Here is a 21,819-nt window from a genome sequence, read left to right as displayed (position 1 = left end):
CCATGCGGGTGCCCATGGCTACTCCTTTGGTTTGGAGGAAGTGGGAGGATTGGAAAGAGAAGTTGTTCAGAGTAAGGACCAGTTCAGTCAGTCGACGGAGGGTGTCAATGGAAGGGTACTGGTTGGTACGGCGGGAAAGGAAGAAGCGGAGGGCTTTGAGTCCTTCGTGATGGGGGATGGAGGTTAACAGGGACTGGATGTCCATGGTGAAGATAAGGCGTTGGAGACCGGGGAAGCGAAAATCATGGAAAGAGGTGGAGGGTGTGGGTGGTGTCCCGAACGTAGGTGGGGAGTTCTTGGACTATGGGGGACAGGATCGTGTCGAGGTATGCGGAGATGAGTTCGGTGGGGCAGGAGCAGGCTGAGACAATGGGTTGGCCAGGGTCAGGTTTGTGGTCTACCTACAGTAGGTAGACCAGAACTGAAAATGATATTCCAAAAGTGGACTAACCAATGTCCTGTACAGCCACAACATGTCCTCCCAGCTATTACACTCAATGTACTGACCAATAAAGGCAAGTGTACCAAACATCATCTTCACTATCCTGTCTACCTGTGACTCCACTTCAAGGAACTATGAACTTTCCAATTCTCCACAGGTCCTGCCCTGGTTTGCCTTACTAAAATGCAGCACTTCACATTTATCTAAATTAAACTCTATCTGCTACTTCTCAGCTATTGGTCCATTTATAAAGGTTCTTTTGTAATCTGAGATAAGCTTCTTACTGTCTACTATTGGAGTCATCTGCAAACTTATGAACTATTTCTCCAATGTTCACATCCACCTCAGTTATATAAATGACAAAATACATTTAAGTACAGTTGCATTATCTCCAGATACTTCCAGTGATGGCCTGCTAAATCGCATGTCAACCAGACAATGGCAAGGCAACCAGTGGGCTTTCATGCAGAATCATGAACCTGGCATTGAGAGCTACATTATAGAAGGGCCTAGACTGTTGCAGGAGGAAGACCCAACATAATGGAATATGGGACAATGGTAAGTGATGTGTAGGTGGTTTGCTCAGGTTTGGCCTTACTTGAAAAGGGGGAAATGGAATAGAAGCAAAGGGAGGGGGTTGATTCTAGCTGGCAACACCATCCCCTCTATTCCCTCAGTCAGACACTGATTGCCTTTGGTCAGTAGAATCCTCTCTTGCAAGGAGACAAGCAGATATTTTTTATCTATTTATGGGATGTGAGCATTGCAGGCTAGGTCAGCATTTATTGCCCATTCATAATTGCTTGAAGAACTGTTATGAGCTAACCTAATTGTTGTGAGTCTGGAGTCACATGTAGGCCGGAATGGCTCAGGGTTCCTGAAGAACATCGGTGACCACATCAGGTTTTTACAACCATCGAACATGGTTTTGCGGTTCCCATTGGGCCAGCCCCTCCAGATTTTTATTGAATTCAAATGTCACCAGCTGCCATGGTGTGATTCAAACCCATGTCTGCAGAGCATTCACCCAGGGGTCTGGATTACAAGGCCAGTGACGTTTCCGCAGTGTCACTGCCTCCTCCACCACTGTCAGGTGGTAGTTACCAGGAGCATCACATGGTGACAGGGCCATCTGAAGCTGAGTTGATCCTAGTGATGATGAGCCAAGGCCCATAATTGGTCATTTAAACACTCTTAATTGGCATTGCAATAGGCAGGTCAACCAAGGGTCTTCCTAACCAGAGCTTAATTCTGACTGAGGTGGAAAGATAGCAGTGTGCAGTTGCACCAACATTCCACTTTCCAGCATCCAAGCCTGGCACCTCTCGGGTCAGACGATCCCACCCTTTATCTCTACGTCTACCTTTGCCAACGCTGTGTGTTTCCAGCAAGTCTTGTTGCATTTCTGACTTTGCTTTCGTGTAATTGCCGTTCAAATTTAAAAGGGAGAAAGTGAGGACTGCAGATGCTGGAGATCAGAGTTAAAGAGTGTGGTGCTAGAAAAGTACAGCAGGTCAGGCAGCATCTGAGGAGCAGGAGAGTTAACGTTTTGGGCATAAGCCCCCCCATATTCCTGATGAAGGGCTTATGCCCGAAACGTTGACTCTCCTGCTCCTCAGATGCTGCTTAATCGACTGTGCTTTTCCAGCACCACACTCGTCGACTCTTCAAATTTAAGACGTCCCTTGTGTGAGGAGGTGGTCTGGTCTGTGCTTATATTTCTTATAATAAAGATATCATCCTATTTACTTTGGTGGTATGAGGTTTGATTAAACTAAGTTTACAAAATGTAATTTGGTCCATCAGTGGAGAGTGAATGATTGAGTGTGTGTGTGAGAGAGAGAGTGAGTGTGTGTGAGAGAGAGTGAGTGTGTGTGTGAGAGAGAGTTTCTACCTGATTGCATTAAACTATATAGCTGTCTTGTCACTGACCAAATGTGCTGTTGAATATTTGTTGTTTCTTCCCTCATTTTACTTTTTCTGTCTGCAATTCCAGGCTGAGCTTCCTGTGAAATGTGTGACCAGACGTTTGCTGCTGCGACCTTCGGGCCGTGTGAAAAATGCCAGGAAGTCGGGCCATTGCGGAACCTTTACATCGACACAGAGCAGATCAACTTTTGCTCACTGTGTGTCGAAATGGTATGGCCAATTAGTCGCCTAGACTTTGGGATCTATCAAATTAGCAAACATAATTCAAACTTCAAATATGTTTTAACAAGTTAACGGAGAGAATGTGAATGTAGTCGGCATTAATATCTCTCGGAATTATTATAGGCCTCAAACCTAAGCAACTTCATATGGTCAGTTAAACTGGATTATTAATGTCTCTAAAAGAATGTCCATTGAGAAATCCTGCACTTAAATCTAGGATTTAAACTGCTTTGACTTTTATAGGATTGTCCAGGCCAGAATGCCAATCAGTGTTTTTGACAGAACTAGTCAATGATTCCCTTTCTAATGCTCTTTCCCCATCGTCTGCAAACACTTCCATTTCAAGCCTTTAGCCCATTCCCTTCTGAAAGTCACTGTTGGCCCTACATTCACCACATTTTAGATATTGTAGTCCACTCTATTATGGCAGTCCACTGTGCAATGTCAGTGCAGAGTAAAAGCACTTCACACAGGAGTTCCAATTCAGTCTGAGTATGATCCTAGAAGACTTTATTCACATGAAGTGATTGAGATTTGAAATAAATTACCATGAATGTCCATTAGAGTGAATCACTGGTTCAGAGGAAACAACTAACTTGTTCAAACCAGACAGAACTTTGATTCACTGCTGCCCAAATAGACCTTTAGCCATCTTTTTAGTTGCAGATACAGGGAGTGCTTTCAAGGTGCTGAAATCTATGTCAGATTAGCCAGTAAAGTGCCAACAAATCCCTAAACATTCGATACATGAAACAATATGTAATTTACACTCCAAACTCAAACTAATGGTGTGACCTTTCATTCCTAGTCAAGTCAGGTGATGGTGTCAGATTTACAAATTTAATATTTGGTACAAAATGGAAATTCGTTCACATTGTAATTGTGTCTTAAGAGGGAGCTCGATTAGCACTTGAAGAAAGGTAATATTGGAGACTAAGTGGAATGGTTAGGAAAATTCAATTGGATTTGATAGTTGATGGCACCATTGGATAATGACCTCTTCTGAGTTTAATATCCATAAATCTAACATTTCTCCAGCTAATATTAGAACCATTGGCAATGTAAGTATGTAATTCATTCCTTTAAAGTTGAATTTCCAGTCATCTGCAGGTGCCTCATCAATTATTTTCCTTCATCATATAGTTAGAAGTAGGGATTTTTGCTGCTTGTAATACAATTTCCATTTGTATCTCTCCAAATAATGAAGCTCACACACAGCAAGACCTGAATAATATTTGGGCTTGAGCTGATAAATAGCAAGTAGTATTCACACCACACAATTACCTTCAACAACACAGAGAATCGAATAGTCGGGTTTTTTTTCCCAGGTTGGAATCTCAAATACAAGGGGGCATAGGTTTAAGGTGCGAGGGGTAAAGTTTAAAGGAGATGTGCAAAGCAGGTTTTTTACACAGAAGGTGGCAGGTGCCTGGAATTCACTGTCAAGGCAGGTGGTAGAAGCAGATACAATAATAATGTTTAAGAGGCCTTTAGACATACACAGGAATGGGCAGGGAATAGAGGGATATGGACCATGTGCAGGCAGATGGGATTTGTTTAGAATGATATCATGATCAGCACAGACATGGTGAGTCGAAGGGCCTGTTTCTGTGCTGTACTATTCTATGTTCCCCTATCATCCCTGAATCCCCATACCATCAGCATCCTGAAGGTTATAAATGGGCCTGATAAATACTGTAGCTAAAAGAGCAGTTCAGAAGCTGAGGGTTCAATGGGAAGTAACTCACCTCCTGAATCCCCAAAGCCTGTCTGCCAGCTACAAGATACAATTCAGGAGTTTGATGGAATACTCTCCACTTGGCCTGGATAGGTGCAGCACTCAAAGCTGAACAGCGTGAGACACAGAGGGGTGGGTTTCATATTTTCAATCAATGGGAACAAGTCAGGATCGTGGGGGAATATTGTTTATTTGCCAGGATGAGTGCAGCTCCAACAATGTTCAAGAATTTTCACAACATTAAGGACAAAGCAACCCACCCTGGTTGATACCCCAACTAACCCACCTCAAGCATCCTCTCCCACAAGAATGTGTACCATCTACAAGGTGCACAGCACAACTCTCCAAGGCTCCTTAGACAACACCTTCCGAATGATAATCTCTACCATAAATTTCCTTCCAACTTAGACCTCTTCTTTCCCTTGCAACAATATGCCATTCTTTAATTGTCAGCGGTTGAAATTCACAGAAGCTCCCCTCAAACTGTTCTGTGGATGTATAGTTTGTAGACTACACAGACTTAAGTTTAGATTAGATTCCGTACAGTGTGTAAACAGGCCCTTTGGCCCAACAAGTCCACACCGACCCTCCGAAGAGTAACCCACCCAGACTAATTTCCCTCTGACTAATGCACCTAACACTATGGGCAATTTAGCATGGCCAATTCATCTGATCTTCACATCTTTGGATTGTGGAAGGAAACCAGAGCACCCAGAGGAAACTCTCACAGGCAAAGTGAGAACGTACAAACTCCACACAGACAGTTGCCTGAGGCTGGAATCGAACTTGAATCCCTAGTGCTGTGAGGCAGCAGTGCTAACCACTGAGCCACCGTACCACCCTCACATCACATTCTCTGAGACAATAAGGAATGGTCAACAGATGGTGGTCCAGCATCAGATGTGTTGATTGCTGAAACAAGTGAAGAAAAACATTAGCACTGCATCTGTTGGAAACCTGGAGAAAAAATACAGAAAATGCTCAAAATTCTTCACAGTCAGGCAGCATCTGTGGAGTGAGAAACCAGGTTAACATTTCAGGTCTGCAACATTATGGATAGTACTGAGTAAAGCTCAATATGTTTTGAAGGAAATGGGAGCAGTGATTGTGATGGGCAATTGTTGAACATTGAATCCTACCGTTCCCTACTTTTTAGTGGTGCTGGTTTCTGTCTCCACATATACAGTCTGACCAGCGTTTTCTGTGTTTATCATTCTGCGTTGTTAATGGTGGTTGGGGGTTTAACCCACACTTAGAACACATTGAGTGGAAACCAGTCTGAGTTAGCACCTCTTAAAAACGAGCAGGACATTTGTCCAGCGTCCGTGCATCCACATTAATAGACTGCAATTTTTCCAGCTCTTTGCAAAATGAGACAATACAAACCTTCCACGACAGGAAGACACTAATGAAATAATAAAACCAACCCCTCCCCCGTTTAATATTTTCATGTTCTAGAAAAAATGTGGGAATGACACAGTTAACTCCAGTGCGTGGTGGCGCAGTTCACATCTTTGGGTGGAGGGGGTCTGGAGAAATTGTGGAGAGAGATGCACGGGGCAGATTATATGCATCCTCCACCTGGAGAGTGTTACTGCAGGAACGCGGTGGGTACAGTGTATCCTGCGTTTGGAATTCTTTCAGTGTTGCCCTGGGAAATGTCACATTTTTGAAACTGACGCGTTCCCGATAACTAACCAGTAAGGTCACACGCACACCCACACAAGGGGAGGTTAAACTGCCTGGGGGTGAATGCTGTCCTCCCTGATCCTTGTCTGGTCGGCTTTGGCTGGTCATTTCGGAATGGAAATCTTGCCGCTTAGAGGCTGGTGTATCCTCCCACTGACGTCAGCCAGCCTCCATCTAACTGTTTGAGCTGGGCTTTGGGTATCATTCCGACAACAAACAGCATCTAAACGCAGGGAGAAAAAAAACCTTGCCTTTGTTAAAAAAAGAAATCTTGTTTTTGTTTCCTTCTTGGTGTCAAAAAGATGGCAACCGAGGGGCTGCAGGAGAATGAGTCCGTGTCGTCGCTCAGGGAGGAAGCAGAGACGCTGAAGGGGAAACTGGAAGAGGAGAGAGCGAAGCTTCATGATGTGGAGCGTGAGTACAGCAGCAGCACCAGGGCCCAGGCATTCTGCTCTCACACTGAACATGGACGGTGTCTGCCTTGGGTGGTCTGCCAGCCCTCCCTATCATGGCACCAGCTTGAGCCAGTGCATAATCCAAAACTGCAGCACTAATCATGGAGAGATGTGTGTGTGTGTGTGTGATGTGGATTTTAAAATAATCACTAACTGTGTAGGTGCTGTTAAGTGTGTGTGTGGTGGGGGGATGGGGATTCTGTAATAATCAGTATTGATAGTTGCTAAATGTGTTTTATGTCTTTGTGGATTTTAAAATAAGCAGTAATTGTAGAGGTAGTTGCTAAGTCTGTGTGTGGATTTTAAAATCCATCAGTAATTGGATAGGTGATTGCTAAGTGACTGTGTGTCGATGTGTGTGTGTGTGTATTTTAAAATAATCAATAATTGCGTAGGTGGTTGCAAAGGGTGTGTGTGTTGATTTTAAAATAATCAGTAAATCGTTTCTAGGATAAATCGAGCATGTTTGCTTTTACCCAGCAATGCCTTGTGCCATCCATGTGAAAGATTTTCAAGAATGGGGTTTCTTATAATTGGACAGTGCTTGGAATATTTATACCAGTCCCCATCAAGAACATATTGTAAGTAAAGTTGAAAGGAGCGAGCCAACCCACTTCAGGAGAACAGGTGTGAATGAACCTTTCACACGGTGCCATGCTCACAGGTGTTCTCCTGCCTGCTACCAGTGCAGAAATGTTACCTGCTTTTAAAAGCAACTTTGGTTTAAAAAGAAAAATGAATGCCAAAGCAATGGGAGAGTGTCATGTTACAAATAACATTGGAGACACAGTGAAGTCTCCCAGTTGTTAAACATGGTACTCTATATAAACCAGCATCTGTCCAGTATATGAGGAGCTGTCAGTCACTGGGTGATCCATACAAGGGTTTAAAGAGTCTGCCAAAAACAACCAGATTGTGTCTACAAAAAACAAACTGATACGATAATAGATCATTCAGAATTGGAATCTCTACAAGGTGCTTTGTCAATCACAAGATGCCATTCAATGAGAGTTTACTCAAGGAAGAGTCTGTCAGAAATCACACAGGATACTGGATGAAGTCTATAAAGAAATCAGAAGGAGGTTCATGCACAGAGTGGACACAGAGCAAGGATGGAAAGCTGGAATAGGACATTGAAGAAAGATACTGAGTTGTTGGACATGCAGCACCGAGGATCATTGCCCTGACTTGAAGCTTCAGCTCATGTTTCCCCAGTGAAATGATTACTTGCACCGAATTGTTTGGTAAATAGTCCTCCATCCCCATGTTTTCTTTGCTACTTTAATTTCTCCTTGGTTCCATCTTATGCATGTAGTTTCCCTCTCTCCATCCATCAAGCTGAAGTACAATCTGGTAGGCCATTGGGAATTCTATTTGTGTCCAGTAGCATATTGAGACGAATAGAATTTTTAGAAAATGCTTGTTAAAGGTAAAGGAATCTGAACGTTTGAAGACTAATGATGTGAGGTCTTCCTGGTCAGTTGGATTTTGGAGAGAACAGACAATGTTAGATAAGGGAGGGGAAAGACTGGATGTTAGCAACCAAGTTGTAAGCAAAACAGATAAATTTAAATCTGTATATTTTTCTCCTCTCTGGTTTTATTTTAATTTGAGTATCACTGGTTAATACAGAGAAGAAATGGTTACCCTACAGGAATCTGGTCGAATTTCTATAACTCAAGAGGTGGTCTTGGGAGCAATAAGATTGAGAAGACCTGCACTACACCAAATTTATCCCACCAGGTTCATCCCTGGGTCTTTCCCTGTAGCCATTTCTGAGCAGGACAATTGCTGTGTTCCCTCAAATCCTTGATATATTGAGATCAACAAATCTCATCCAATCTCTCCATTTCTTCATGAACTGGCTCTCAAGTATTTACTCACTTGAATATCTGATCTGAATTACCAGTTCGGAATTTGTTTTCTGAGACTCTGAAGGAGCTTGAGCATATCCAATGTATTTTATAACTGGGCCAATATACGTTCTATGCAACCAGATATGGCCACCTCCCTTAGGAACATGGAATCTCCACAGGGCAGAAAGAGGCCATTCGACCCATCAGGTCAGCACTGATTCTTTGAAGAGCGTCCCACCCAGACCTAAACTTAAACCCTATATGGGGATTTTACCATGGCTTACCCACCTAATTTACACAGCATGGGGTAATTTTTAAGTATGGTCAATCCACTTAACCTGCATGTCTTTGGACTGTGGGAGGAAACTGGAGCACCCAGAGGAAACACACCCAGACACAGGGAGAATGTGCACACTCCACACAGACAGTAGCCTGAGGCTGGAATTGAACCCAGGTCCCTGGAGCTATGAGGCAGCAGTGCTAACCACTGAGCCACTGTCCCTTCCTCATACCGGAGTCTGCTCGACAGTATCCAGGAACAATCAACAAATAATCTATTGCTCGCTAATTTACCAGAGAGCAGCATTTCCTATGAGACTCTTAAGGACCAGTTATAATAGATCAGATAAACCAGCGTTAGGGCCATTTACCATGTCTTTTGACTCATTCATCACTCAGTGTCTGATGTTGCTAAAGTGACAAAATTGGTGAGATGAGAAAAATCAGCAGAAGGATACCATTTATGCTTTGCATTTGAATGCACATATTTTTATCAAAGGAAGAAAATTCAAGAAATACAATTTAACCTAAAGTAGCAAATTTGAATTTTTGTTTTGCTTCAGGTCTCTTTTCCTTGGGGCCGTGCTGACCCATTTAAAATAAATCTTTACCCTTTCGGAATTGTCAATATCTTGGCTCTTGTCAAGGCCTCTTTATTGATTCCATCCTGTTTTCCAATTTTATGATGGATAATGGACCGTGGATTAACCCGATCGTGAAGACTGTGGCACTTTGTCCTTGTGCTCTTGTGCTGATGTGTTGCTGATGGTATGTTTGCATGGCCTAGCAACACAATAATGAATTACTTTCTCAAGAAATGTAAGATTAAAAAAAGACAAGTTGTGATCTGAGCTGTGGACACAGCTGCCTCTGGGCTCTCTGCCTTGCAGTGATGGCGAAAGGTTAATGGTTTGTTGGAGACAAGTGGAAAGTCTGGAATGTAAAATGGAAAAAAAAATCAAAAGCATGTAATGAACTGTATGAAATGTTTTCACTTTGTTTTACTTGAATGGGAACCAGGAAGCTGTGGTTACTACAACTGGCAAAGCAGACCTTGCTGCATTGATCAGAGGTTATTGCACAGATAGATAGCATTGGCTATACAATCTCAGGAGAGACGGCTTTCAAATGTAGAATATCCATCACAGCACTATTTCTGAGAATTATGAACTTTCTGGATTGGAATCTCTGTGTCTGGATTTCTTTGAACTGCATTTGAGAGTGATATAAGACTTTTAAAAATTCTTAATTCACTTTATAGGACGCATAAGAAGATCTCAGTCACTCATTCTCAAGTTGTGGGCAAGGCTGACCAGCCCGTTATTTATTGTCGATCCTTAATTAGCCTAAGAAGATGACAGTGGACCTTCTGGTCACATATAGATCTAGAATGGATAATGAGAGCAAGCTTACTTCTCTAAGGGACATAAATGAACCAGCTGGATTTTTACAACAGTCCTATTGCTTAATGACCCACTTGTTCTGACATCAGATATTGTTTTCACATTTCTTTTATTTACTCTTTTCCCTTTATGCTTTATTCTACTGTATATAATTCATTTGCTTTTCAACTGGAGTTACAATGTACATTTGAAGGAATATTAATTGATCTACTGTGCTTCCTATGTGAACGGTCAGTGTTAAATGTGCTGATTTTGTTTGGCACAGGCTTAGTGAGTATTAATATGATGAAGATACAAATCAATGTAGGAACCATCTGTTTTAAATGGCAAGGTACTTCTGATTACTAGTAGGGAATAATGCAGAGTTGAAGATGTAACTGTTACTTTCAGGAGGAGCAGTGACTTCCTCAGTTATCAGGGATGCTAATATAATTCTTATTCCCATTTGGAATTATTCAGTTTCATCTACTAATTTTGGAATCAAATTGCATTGTGTTCAGCTTTGCTGGTGGAGACCATGAAATTGGGATCATGTTTTTATAAACTGAAGGGAGCATTATATACATTCAGTCTTTCAGTTATTGACACTTATGTAAAGAGCTGAAAAGTGTTGCTGGAAAAGCGCAGCAGGTCAGGCAGCATCCAAGGAGCAGGAGAATCGACGTTTTGGGCATGAGCCCTTCTTCAGGAATGAGGAAAGTGTGTCCAGCAGGCTAAGATAAAAGGTAGGGAGGAGGGACTTGGGGGAGGGGCGTTGGAAATCATTTCCCCTCCCCCCCCTCTTTTCCAGCAACACATTTTCAGCTCTGATCTCCAGCATCTGCAGTCCTCACTTTCTCCACTTATGTAAAGAGTGCTGACAGGGGCAGGACCACTATGTCTTCATCTGCCACAGATTAGCCTGAGGCTGTCTGAATAATTCACTATTAAGTTAGATTTACATTGAAGTCTTCCTAAATGATTCTGTGCAGGAAGGTATAATGTGCATTTTTATGTAGGGGTTAAACTGTGTACAATGAACGAAGATTAAATTGATACCAGACAGTGTCCAGGGCAGTCCATGTTGAAATTCTGCTGTTTATATTTGCCAAAGCGAAGATCTGGTATCCATTTAGAATGGCATGATACAAAACCATTTTATAATCTCTCAGTCATTGTGTTTTTTAAAGATTATCAAATGTTTCCTTCTCTGCTGTCCTTACCAGTTCACCAGGTGGCTGAGCGAACAGAGGCACTTGGACAGTTTGTGATGAAGACAAGACGGACTCTAAAAGGCCATGGAAACAAAGTGCTGTGCATGGACTGGTGCCGAGACAAGAGAAGAATTGTCAGTTCCTCCCAGGTCAGACCTATCTGCATCCACCCACCATTTTTTTGCCATTGCATTACTATAGAAACCTGCAGTAAAAGAAACACAAATCTGTTTGGGGAGGCAATGATCTTGGGCTTAATTTTGGAAGTTATTCTAGAAAATATACACTTACTTCTCTATCATCAATTTGTATTGCAGCTTAAGTTAAGATTTTCTCAACTTCAGTTGCTTGATTTTCTATGAAGTCAAAAATCACACAACACCAGGTTATAGTCCAACTGGTTTAATTGGAATCCCACTATTTTTCAGAGCATCGCTCCTTCATCAGGAGGAGCTAGTGTGCTTCCAATTAAACCTGTTGGATATAACCTGGCGTTATGCGATTTTTAACTTTGTACACCCCAGTCCAACACCGGCATCTCCAAATCTTGATTTTCTAAATCTGCTATTGAAGAAAATAATCCAATTTTAATTGACATATGGCATATTCAATTTATTTGAATTCAAGTTTCAGATTGAAACTGGAATAGAGGATGCTTAGATGTTTGCAGAAAGGAAGTCTATTTATTTTATTATAAACCTGCTACAACCATTTCGGGGAACTCTTAATCTGGTATGGGAAGAGAACTTTGTTTTTCCAAGCTGAATAATCTTTACTCTCTGGAAATCAGAAGCTTAAAGGGCACTTGAAGGCTTTGTCTGATGGGTAGACTTTGGCCTAATTGACATAATGGATGTTGTAGCATCTCTTGCTTGTATGATGTTAAGAAATGTTTTTTCTGTCATAATTTTGCAAATTGTCCAGGTACATTAATAAAAAAAATTATAGTTAAAGACTAAACATAATTATAGATTTGATTCAGCATTGCCAAAACCACACCTCAGATTACTTGTATTTTACTTTCACTGTCTTCATGTTTTAGCTGCTTCTGGTCACCTATTGTTATGAGCTGCAGAGCAATTAAGCTCCTGTTGAGCTGTCACTTAGACCCTATCCTGTGTTGAGTTTTAATGAGCTATTGTTTTGACCTCTGCTAGCTTCCATTCATGTCGTATTTCCTCATTTGTGTTTAGAATTCCTTTCACAATTTTGCTCTATTTCTTCACAGCCTCCCTTCACCACGATTCACAGGTTTCATTGTGGACTACTGTACTCTGTATTCTTGCTGCCCCTGTCTCCACTTCCCACTGACAGTAATGCCCTACGCAGGCACAAATTAACTGCCCTGGAGCAGAGGTGGTGATTCTCCACCATCAGCCACCACGGTCATTTGTATGATGCAGACCCTCCTAAAATGATCCGAGGGAGGGAATTCCATGGTTTTGACACCTCATTGGTGAAGAAATAGAGATGTATTTCTAATCTAGAATTGTGTATAAATGGGAAGGCAGCTTGCAGATGATGGTGATTCCAGACAACTGTGGCCGTTGTCCTTCTCGGTGGTCAAGGTTGTAGGTTTGCTGTGCAAGAAATCAGGGTAAGATGTTGCTGTGCCTGTTGTAGTTGGTACACACAGTTGCTACTATGAACATGGTTGGATGGGTGCCAATCAAAAGGGTTTCCTTTGTCCCGGATCATTTTAAACTTGAGTGTCATTGGAGTAAAAGTCGCTCAAGCAAGTCAAGAGTATTCTAGATGCTTGTCACTCATTGTGCCTTGCTGATGGTTTTAAGGAGCCAAGTGGTCAGTCACCTGCAGAATACCCAGCCTGTAAACTGCTGTTGTAGCTGAAGTTTTATGTGGTTGTGCCAGTTAATTTTCCCATTATTACTGATATTGAGTGTTTCTGTGATGGTAAGACCCCCATTGGATTTTGCCTGTCTTCGGATGCTGCCTGAATTGCTGTGCTCTTCCAGCACCACTGATCCAGAATCTGGTTTCCAGCATCTGCAGTCATTGTTTTTACCCCATTGAATATCAAGGGGTTAAGAAAGAATACAGCTTGACCTTTTTTCAGGGATAAGTTAAATGTCAAACACATTGTTGTGGTACGGACAGCAGATTTCCTTCCCTAAAGGTTATTAGTGAATCATATTGGTTTAATGAAAATGCCGTTTCATGATCACCATCACTGAGATTAGCTTTCTGTTCCAGATTTATATCATCAGTTTCATCTCAAAGTCCCAGATCATTTGTTGAGGCCTTTGGTTAGCTAGTTGATTAACTTAACACCAGTAAGCCTGTTGCTCCATTTGTATAAATGCTTGTGTCTCTTGCCCTTCGTTTCAAAAGGAGTGGAGTGTAAAAGTAGCAAGGCCTTGCTAAATCTGTCCAGGCAGTTGTGAGACCACGCTGGTGAACAGTTTTGGTTTCCTTGTTTAAGGAAAGATATATTCTCATTGAAGGCCGTCCAGAAAAGGTTCAGTGGATTGATAGAGAGATTTTCTTGTGAGAGGAGATTGAGTAGGTTGGTCTTATACCCATTAGAAGTGAGAGTTTAGAAGAATAAGAGGCAACCTTATTGAAGCCTACACAATTCTTGGGCTTTTCAGAGTAATGTGGAGAGATTCCTTTCCCCAAGACCAGAGGACATATTTCAGAGTATGGGATCACCAATTTAAGGGAGAGATGAGGAGGAATTTTTTTTCCCTTAGAGAGTAGTGAAACTGGAATTCTTTACTACAGCAAGCTATCGAATCTGTGTTGTTTAATATATTCAATGCTGAGATAGACATATTTTTAATCAGAAAGGAAATCAAAGGTTATGAGAAAGTGGAGTTGAGGATTATCAGATCGGCCAGGATCATTTTGCAGATTCAGTGGGTTGAACTGCCTACATTTATGGCCTTACAATCTTGTATGTAATACCCAGAATTCTTCAAGAAAGCCTTAATTTGCATCACATGTAAGTCCTTGAATTGTTTGTGCAATAATATATCAATCTCTAATTCTATCTTTACAAGTTTTTCAGTGGGTGATTATTATGGCATTTTTCCATAAAGCTGATTTAAAAATAAGTTTTAAAACTCACTCATACTTCTTGATTGACAGTTACAGTGGTAATCCCGCATGCCATCTCATAAACAAGAATATGTTGTAAATTGTGGGAGTGGGAAGGAGGACGTTTTTACCTTTAAAGAGACAATGATGTTGTTTAAATTTGTAAGGTTAACACATCTTTACTCTGATTGATGGATAAATCATTGTCTGCAATAATATAAGAATAGGCTGGAGCATGCTCCGGGGACAATTAGTGGAACTTGCTTTGACCCCAGTGGTGTAGGTACCTTTTATTAAACTGATTGATTGATTGAATTGCACTGCAATGCATGGAGCTATCTGGCTCAAGTAGAAATGAAACTATTGGTGTGGCAGTTAGTGGTAGCCTTGAGGGACGCAGGAGGAAGTGGTGCAAGTTTTAATATATTAACTGGAAGAGCTGTGAGAATCACAGGTCAATCAACTTCTGGTGCAATTGGTAAGAGCCATTTTCTCAGCTAACCCATATGCTACTTTGTGGCATTATTGTGTTTCACTACAAGTACACATCAGCTTATATTGTTGCAAAGGAGACATCCTCCAGGCTTTCTCCAGACCCGGAAATGTACTGGGTATGACATTGACCACTTCTGATATTCATTGGGTCAATGGAAGGCATGCTGTTGTGTATGGTGACCTCTGTGCAGTTTGCCATATTGGGCTGTGTATTTTAAAATTACATCTTGATCACAAATTATGCTGTTGTGACCTCGTCAGTTGTATTTTGATTGCTGAAGAACCATTATCCTAATAGCTGAGACCTCATTGCCACAGAGGCCTGTGGAGGCTAAGTCATTGAGTGGTTTAGAATGTAGAATGTAGATCAGGCCTACTGGCCCATAATTTTGTGCCGAGCGTGACACCAACTTAAACTAATCCCTTCTACCCGTCCTTGGTCCATCTTCCTTGCATATTCATGTCCTTATCTTGAAGTGTCTTAAATATCCCAATCATATCTGCCTCCACCATCATCCCTGTCAGCGTGTTCCAGACTCCTACCATGCTGTGTGTTTAAAAAAAAACTTGCTCCTCACATTTCCTTTGAACTTTCCCCCTCTCACCTTAAATACATGCCCTATAGTATTAGACATTTCAACTCTGGGAGAATGATTCTAACCTTCAACCCTATCTATGCATCTCATAATTTCATAGATTTCTATCATGTCTCCCCTCAGCCTCCATCGCTCCAAAGAAAACAATCTGAGGTTTTCTAGACTCTCCTTATATCCCATACCCGCTAATCCAGGCAGCATCCTAGTAGACTTCTTTTGCACCCTCTCCAAAGACTCCACATCCTTCCTGTAATGTGGTGACCAGAATTAAATGCAATACTCTAAGGGTGGCCTAACCAAAGTCTTATAAAACCACAACATGACATCCTCACTCTTGTAGTCAATAAGTGTGGCGCTGGAAAAGCACAGCAGGTCAGGCAGCATCCGAGGAACAGAAGACTTGACGTTTCGGGCATAAGCCCGAATCAGGAATGATGACTCTGATCTCCAGCATCTGCATTTCTCACTTTTTCCTGACTATGCATCTTAAGACCAAGATACATAGGTTCTTGATGAGTAAGGGGATCAAAGATTACAGGGAGAAGGCAGGATTGCAAAACTTGACCGAATGGCAGAGCAGACTTGATGGGCCAAATGGCTGAATTCTCCTCCGATATCTTACATTTTTAATGAATATAGACCTTGTGTTTGTTTATTATGATGATATTACAGTCTTGGAGCTGTGATGATTTGTCAGCAGTTTGAGTTGTGTCACTGAATTACAAAGAAAGAAACAGTGTGGCACTTATTTTTGGAGTAACAGGTTGATGGACTGAGCACCTAATGGGGCGGGTCATCAACAAGGTTGGAAAATGTGGAAGAGGAAGACTGTCAGTTCACTGAAAGTATAATGTTGTTATCACATGTGGATCTACCACCTACTTTTGTTTTTTTAAAACTTTCTAATTAACCTGGAGCAGGTGGGACTTCCTAGTTCAGGGGTAAAGACACCACCATTGCAGCACAAGGGCTCCACCTAGTTTTGTATTTGAGTTTTGATGAGATCTGACTCCCTATTCTGATCCTGGGTTTCTGGTTGGACAATATTCCAGAAGCTGTGTTCCAATGAGTGTATACTCAGAAGCAATAGTCTAACGAATATTGGGATGTACCAACTTTGAGGATTTTCTGTTTTCTTTACGTTAGTTTGACATACTCTCTGAGAAATGTAATGGAGCAGTAAACCCTCCTAGAGGTTTTTGCAGAAGTGAAGGAGAGGATCATTAATAGTTTGCACAATTGCAGATTAGCTATCCTCGAACAAGCTGTGCTCCAGATGGCATTAAATAAGGTTATATTTTTGCCACCATCTTCCATTTTTGTTTTACGTTTGGAATAAAGTGCCTCAGCCGAATAGTATTTTGCAACAATGAATCAATAAAGCTACCAAAAACAAAGAAAAACAATTATCAGAAAAAAGGAACTACTAATGATTAGATTTTGATAGTTGGAACTAAGTATCATATTTTGTTCAGTAAAGGACGTAATGAAAAACAAACCCTTTCATTCTCCTCTACATAGGAACTTCTATTATCCTGCATTTAAATATCTGAATATCCTATTATCCGGCAAGATTGCAAGGTCCCGATGCTTGGCTAAACTGTTACCTGGCATTAAATTATCTGGAATTCAATTAACCGAACGAAATATTGCCTGCCCGAGTCCTTTGGATAATCGAGGTTTCTCTGTATATGGATCCTAAAACTATCCAGTTTGGCCACAAGTCCTAGCACTGGCCTGTACCTTAGAGTAATAGTGGGGAGGCTGTCAGCGTTCACTATTATTAAGGAACAAATTATGTGACGTCTTCGTATGAATGGTCCTGTTTCTCCAGAAGCTGAAAATCTCACTAAACGATTCAGCCATAGAGGCACACATTTAAACCCCAACTGCTCCAGAGCTGTGTGATGGCAACTTGGAACAGATTGATAATACTTCCAAATACTCAGACGGAATAAGGTTGCATTATTTGCCTGCCAGATACCCTCTGAAGACATCAAAAAATGTTGGGGTTTGTCAATTTAAGTGTAATGTTTTGTTAACATTATACATTTTAAATTACTGCCAAAAGCTAAAACCTATCCGCTAATTTGTTTTTATAAGTGTGCAGGCTCATTCTTTCAAGTTGTAATCATTGGAGATTTTAAAAAATGTGAAAATATAATTTTTCTTCCCGTCCATTTTCTCTTACTTAATGTCTTTTCTCTCTATATATCTTGCCTTCTGTACATTTGAATGTGTAAATATATGGATTCATACTTCTGTGTATAAACACAACGCATTCATTTCGAGAGGGCTAGAATACAAAAGCAGGGATGTAGTGCTGAGGCTGTATAAGGCTCTGGTCAGACTGCATTTGGAATATTGCGCACAGTTTTGGGCCCCACATCAACGGAAGATTGTGCTTACACAAGAGGGTGTCCAGAGGAGGTTCACAGGAATGAATCTGTGAATGAATGGCTTATCGTATGAGGAGTGATTGAGGAATCTGGGACTGTACTCGATGGAATTTAGAAGAATGAGGGGGAATCAGAGGGAAACTTACTGAATACCAAGAGGCGTGGGAAGAGTAGATGTAGAGAAGATATTTTTACGTGTAGGAGAGATCAGGACCCAAGGGCACAGCCTGAGAGTGATGGAACAACTCTTTAGAACTGGGATGAGGAGGAAATTCTTCAGCCAGAGGGTGGTGAATCTGTGTCAATTGCCACAGAGGGCTGTGGAGGCCAGGTCATTGACCATATTTAAGACGGAGATGGATAGTTCTTGATTAGTAAAAGGATCAAGTGTTACAGGGAAAAGGCAGGAGAATGAGGTTGAGAAACATCAATAATGAGAGCAAGGAGAAGAAATGATTGTGATCAAGAACAGGAACAGATCCACCAGATTCAGTTTGGAATGCCCGCAAACCTATGTTTAGACTTCCAAAATGCATGAATGGTTCCAAATTGAGAGAATGGATCAGCTTAATGGCTCAGTGGGTAGTATTACTGCCTCACAGTGCCGGGGACTCAGGTTTGACTCCACCCTCAGGCGGCTGTCTATGTGGTGTTTGCACGTTCTCTCTGCATCTGCATGGTTTTCCTTTGGGTGCTCTGGTTTCCTCCCACAGTACAAAGGTGTGCAGATTGGTTGGATTGGCCTTGCGAAATTGTCCAGTGATGTGCAGGCTCGCTGGGTCAGCTATGGAAAATGCCAGGTTACAGGGATAGGGGGCTGGGTCTGGGTGGGATACTCTTTGGAGGGTAAGTGTGGCGCCGAAAGGCCTGCTTCCACACTATAGGAATTCTATATTGAGGGAATGGGGACAAATCAGGGAAATCAGCCTCATCTAGAAAATCGCTAGAAGTTTTTTGAGATTTTGTGAAAAAGTAGCTTTCATGAGTGAAATGCTTCAGGAATCTGTGTGAGAGACCACTGCTGTTTCCAATATATCTCAATGGCTCAGAGGTAATACCAGTTGGTAAAAATTTCAGATGCTGGGAGGAGGTAGTCAATTCTTTAAGAAGGCTGCTGCTTGTGCAATTCTTAATAAATTAGGCAGTTAAGCAAAAACAATTGCGATAGAATTTAGCAGAAACAAGTGCTGTATATGGGAAGAAAAATGAGGAACTCGCATGCAATGCTGATGAAATTGTCAAGTGTGAAATTGAAAGAGATGTCGAGCTTTATAGATTCAAAACTGAACAAAGCTAAAACAGCAATCAGATCACTGAGTTACATCTCCAAAACGATAGATTATCAGTTAGGGACTGTCGTGTTGCAGAGTCACACACTGAAAGAATGATGGAACAATGTATGTAAAGCACCATCATAACTTTAGGATGATTTCCTGAAGTGTAGTCCGGTTACAATAAGGGAAACGCAGCAGCTAGTTTGTACTGAGCACTTGATAGTGACTAGGAAATCAGATTTAATGAGGTTGGTTGAGGAACAAGAGTTTAGCTGGACACAAGAAATAGCTCTCCTGCCTGACATAACTCTAGAGAGGCCAGTATCCCATCACCAAGTCACCCTTTATTTGTGCAGTATAGCGCTTATTGCTATTTGTGCTTCCTCAGAGCCAGCTCTCCAAGTGAATTGAACCCCTGACACTCCTGTTTATATCTGTCAGCCAGGGCTCCCTGATTGGACCAGGTTAACAGCCCCAGTCAGGGAACTGTATTATATGAGGTCCACCTGGCTGACCTTGTTACAGTCACTACACTGCCCTTCCTTGTCACACTGCCAAGGGCTCTTTTATCTATGTTTGAGAGCATCTTCTCTGAAAGGTGACTGCTGTGAATGTGCAGTACTCCCTTTGGTACCAGGCTGGATTGTGTGCATAGCTCTCTGGAATGGGACCTGAACGCACAACATTCTGACTCAGTGGTGAGTGAGTTACTGACCGACGCTTCAAATAAGCTTCCAAATGAGTATCAAATCCTGAAAGCCTTTTTAGGTAATTTTGTACTTTCAGAAACCTTTTTACGTTGATGGAATGAATATTTTCTATGAAAATGCCTGATAAAACTGCAGTGGTACTGCAGTTCATTGTGAGGATAGTCCCCATGTACAATCATATCCTTTCAACTCCCGGCCTGCACAGTGTTACAGTGTTCTGTCGGCCTGTCTGTTATGGCTCAGAGCTCCATCCTGTCTGTCTGAAGCCCAGATGGTGCTCCAGTTCCTATTTAATTGCAATGTGGTTCTCAAAGCAATCTATTGTCTCATGCGGTGCTCCATCTCCCCCACCCCCCGAGAAAACAATTAATTTGCAATTAATTTGATTTCCTTGCTGCAAGTGTTGGATTTAAAAAATTGCAGCTTTTCCAGACGAGACAAAGTGTAACCAGGCTCAGAGGGGAATATTTGTATTTTATTAAAATTGTTGGAGATAGATAAAATGCTGATTCATTGATTCAAATGAAGCATATTGATTGTAGTTAATAGAGACAGTGTCCCAATGGGAAACGACTGGGGTTCCGGCATTGCTGCTGGAGTCAAGAGATTCCATTCACTGTTTTAGCAGCTGTTCTTCCGTCCCCATGGGGATGTGACATCCACCAGGAGATTCGAGCACAATGCCTCTCCTTACAGAACAGGCAGATGCTCATTTGTGTTGTTGGTACATCCTATGTATGGAGTAGCCACTTCAGAGAGAGAAAGGCCTAAGTCCCGGGATTGTTTGTGTACAGCTGGTTTTATTCTTCTAAGCCTGTTTATGCACAAAGCACAATCAATTAAATTGAAGAGTTTATTGACCCAGCCCCTCCAATAATATGCCAGTCCTTTGAAGCCTTTCCCGAGTGATCACCTATCATGTTGAAGTTTGTATGTGAGCAAGGAATCACAGATGTGGCCATCACCATCTCTGAGTTTGACCTGTTCCTGTGATGGCACAGTCAGGACGCAGTTGCCTTGGACGTCTTCAATGTTGACTGTGGACCACATGAAGTCTCAAGACATTCTGGTTAACATGGGCAAGGACAGGGGCATTGGGAATCAGGGAAAGCTCTCTGTTGGTCAGAGTCATACCCTGGCACAAAGGAAGATGGTTTTGGTTGTTGGAAGTCAATCACCTCAGCTCCAAATCATCTCTGCAGGAGTGCCCTAGGCTAGTTTCCTATGCCCAACCATCTTCAGCTGCTTCATCAATGACCTTCCCTCCATTGTAAAGTCAGAAGTGGGCAGATTTGCTGATGATTGTACAGTGTTTAGCATCATTTGCAATTCAAGGCAGCACTTGACCAAGTATAGCATCAGAGAGCTCCAGCAAAACTGGAGTCAGTGGGAATCAGGAAGATTTCTGAGTTGGTTGGAGTCATACCTAACACAAAAAAAAGTGGTCATTGTTTGTTGGAAGACACTCATCTAAGCTTCAAGGTATCAGAACAGGAGTACCTTTGGGTAGTGTTAGAAGTCCAACTATCTTCAGCTGCTTCTTCAGTGAGCTTCCCTTCATCGTAAGAGCAGCAGTGAGGACATTCTCTCGTAGTGGCAGCAGTGGATACCATCTACAGATGCCCTCCAGAAACCCACCATGTCTCTTCAGATAGTTCCTAGCAAATGCTGCGACCTCTCCCACTGAGGAGGACAAGAGTAGCAGATACATGAGAGTGCTGGCACCTGAAAACTCTACCCCTCAAACCACACACTGTTCTGACTTGGAACCATATGGCTTGTTCCTTCATTGACACTGGTTCAGAATTCTCGAACTTCTTCTCTAGCTGCAATGTGGGTGCCCTCAGCCCCCAGCAATGAGATTGTAATAATGCTCACTTTTCCATGCCCTATTCTGTGCTCTTTCATCTACCCAGGTCAGTTTGGAGATCCAGCAGCTTTCGCTCTCTTTATACACATGGTGGCCACAGCAATGGCTGCTTGATTGGGCCAGAACGTGGCCTCTTGATTCCAGTCCACTCCTACTAATTGGTCACCACTCCTGACCCCTCACCAATTAATGCCTTGCTCCACCAAAGT

The 21,819-nt window shown here is 42.0% G+C and overlaps 1 protein-coding gene across 3 annotated transcripts in view; it reads left to right on the top strand.

Annotated features, from left to right (window-relative positions):
- LOC122540985 (guanine nucleotide-binding protein subunit beta-5) overlaps positions 1 to 21,819 on the top strand; it is a 74,392-nt gene that overhangs the window by 5,507 nt on the left and 47,066 nt on the right. The window contains exons 2-4 of one of the 3 annotated variants that reach the window (XM_043677387.1): positions 2,439 to 2,581; positions 6,323 to 6,434; positions 11,219 to 11,355. In XM_043677387.1, coding sequence (XP_043533322.1) covers positions 2,456 to 2,581; positions 6,323 to 6,434; positions 11,219 to 11,355 — 375 coding nt within the window. In that variant the 5' untranslated portion in view covers positions 2,439 to 2,455. Of the gene's footprint in view, positions 1 to 2,438; positions 2,582 to 5,557; positions 5,939 to 6,322; positions 6,435 to 11,218; positions 11,356 to 21,819 lie in introns of those variants that run through there. The other 2 variants (XM_043677388.1, XM_043677389.1) reach the window with 2 other exon arrangements.

This window comes from Chiloscyllium plagiosum, chromosome 36 (assembly GCF_004010195.1).
Source record: "Chiloscyllium plagiosum isolate BGI_BamShark_2017 chromosome 36, ASM401019v2, whole genome shotgun sequence".
In the NCBI taxonomy this organism is placed as follows: domain Eukaryota; kingdom Metazoa; phylum Chordata; class Chondrichthyes; order Orectolobiformes; family Hemiscylliidae; genus Chiloscyllium; species Chiloscyllium plagiosum.
This window is presented reverse-complemented; position numbering and strand designations above follow the sequence as displayed.